Source organism: Penaeus monodon, chromosome 15 (genome assembly GCF_015228065.2).
Source record: "Penaeus monodon isolate SGIC_2016 chromosome 15, NSTDA_Pmon_1, whole genome shotgun sequence".
Classification (NCBI taxonomy): Eukaryota; Metazoa; Arthropoda; class Malacostraca; order Decapoda; family Penaeidae; genus Penaeus; species Penaeus monodon.
In genome coordinates, this window is record NC_051400.1 from 1,342,226 (window position 1) to 1,342,815 (window position 590).

The following is a 590-nucleotide window of genomic DNA, read 5'->3' on the forward strand; positions in this document are numbered from 1 at the left end:
CTTTCATGAGCAACTCTTACATCTAAAAATATCTTTCCTATCATGAAGATTCGAAACTGACAAAAATTCTGTTGATTTATAAATTTACCGAACTATATATATATATATCTACCTGTGTTTCTAGACATTTCCCCAACGCCATCAATATCTTTCTCAACACAAAAGTACGAAGGCATTCTGTTAATGCGTATTTTAATCTATTTACCCAGTTATCTATTTGTTTCCTTACACAATTCACCACCACCACTGTTATATTCCTTAACCTATGGTCTAGACATTTCACCACCACCACTATTATATTTCTTAACCTATGGTCTAAACACTTCACCACCACTATAAGGGCCTACACATTTCCCCACCACCATTAATACCCTCCTTTTTACCCAAGTCCTAACATTCCACAATCTCTCTCCTAACATAAAGGTTCGAAATCGTGGACAAATACCGTGTGTCGAACTGCATGGTCCTCAAAGCAGGATTCACGGCGTGGAATGCTCTCTTAGCCTACGTCCTCGGCAGACAAGATCTCATCGACGGTCATCAAACTTACATGTATGTAGAAAATACAGTACAGAAACAACAGTAAAAAA

At 37.6% G+C, this 590-nt stretch overlaps 1 protein-coding gene across 1 annotated transcript in view; it reads left to right on the forward strand.

Annotated features, from left to right (window-relative positions):
- The window catches only part of LOC119581618 (carbohydrate sulfotransferase 11-like), a 10,855-nt gene that overhangs the window by 7,049 nt on the left and 3,216 nt on the right, over window positions 1–590 (forward strand). The window contains exon 4 of the mRNA XM_037929737.1: window positions 424–552. Within this exon, the coding sequence (XP_037785665.1) occupies window positions 424–552 (129 nt within the window). The remainder of the gene's footprint in view (window positions 1–423; window positions 553–590) is intronic.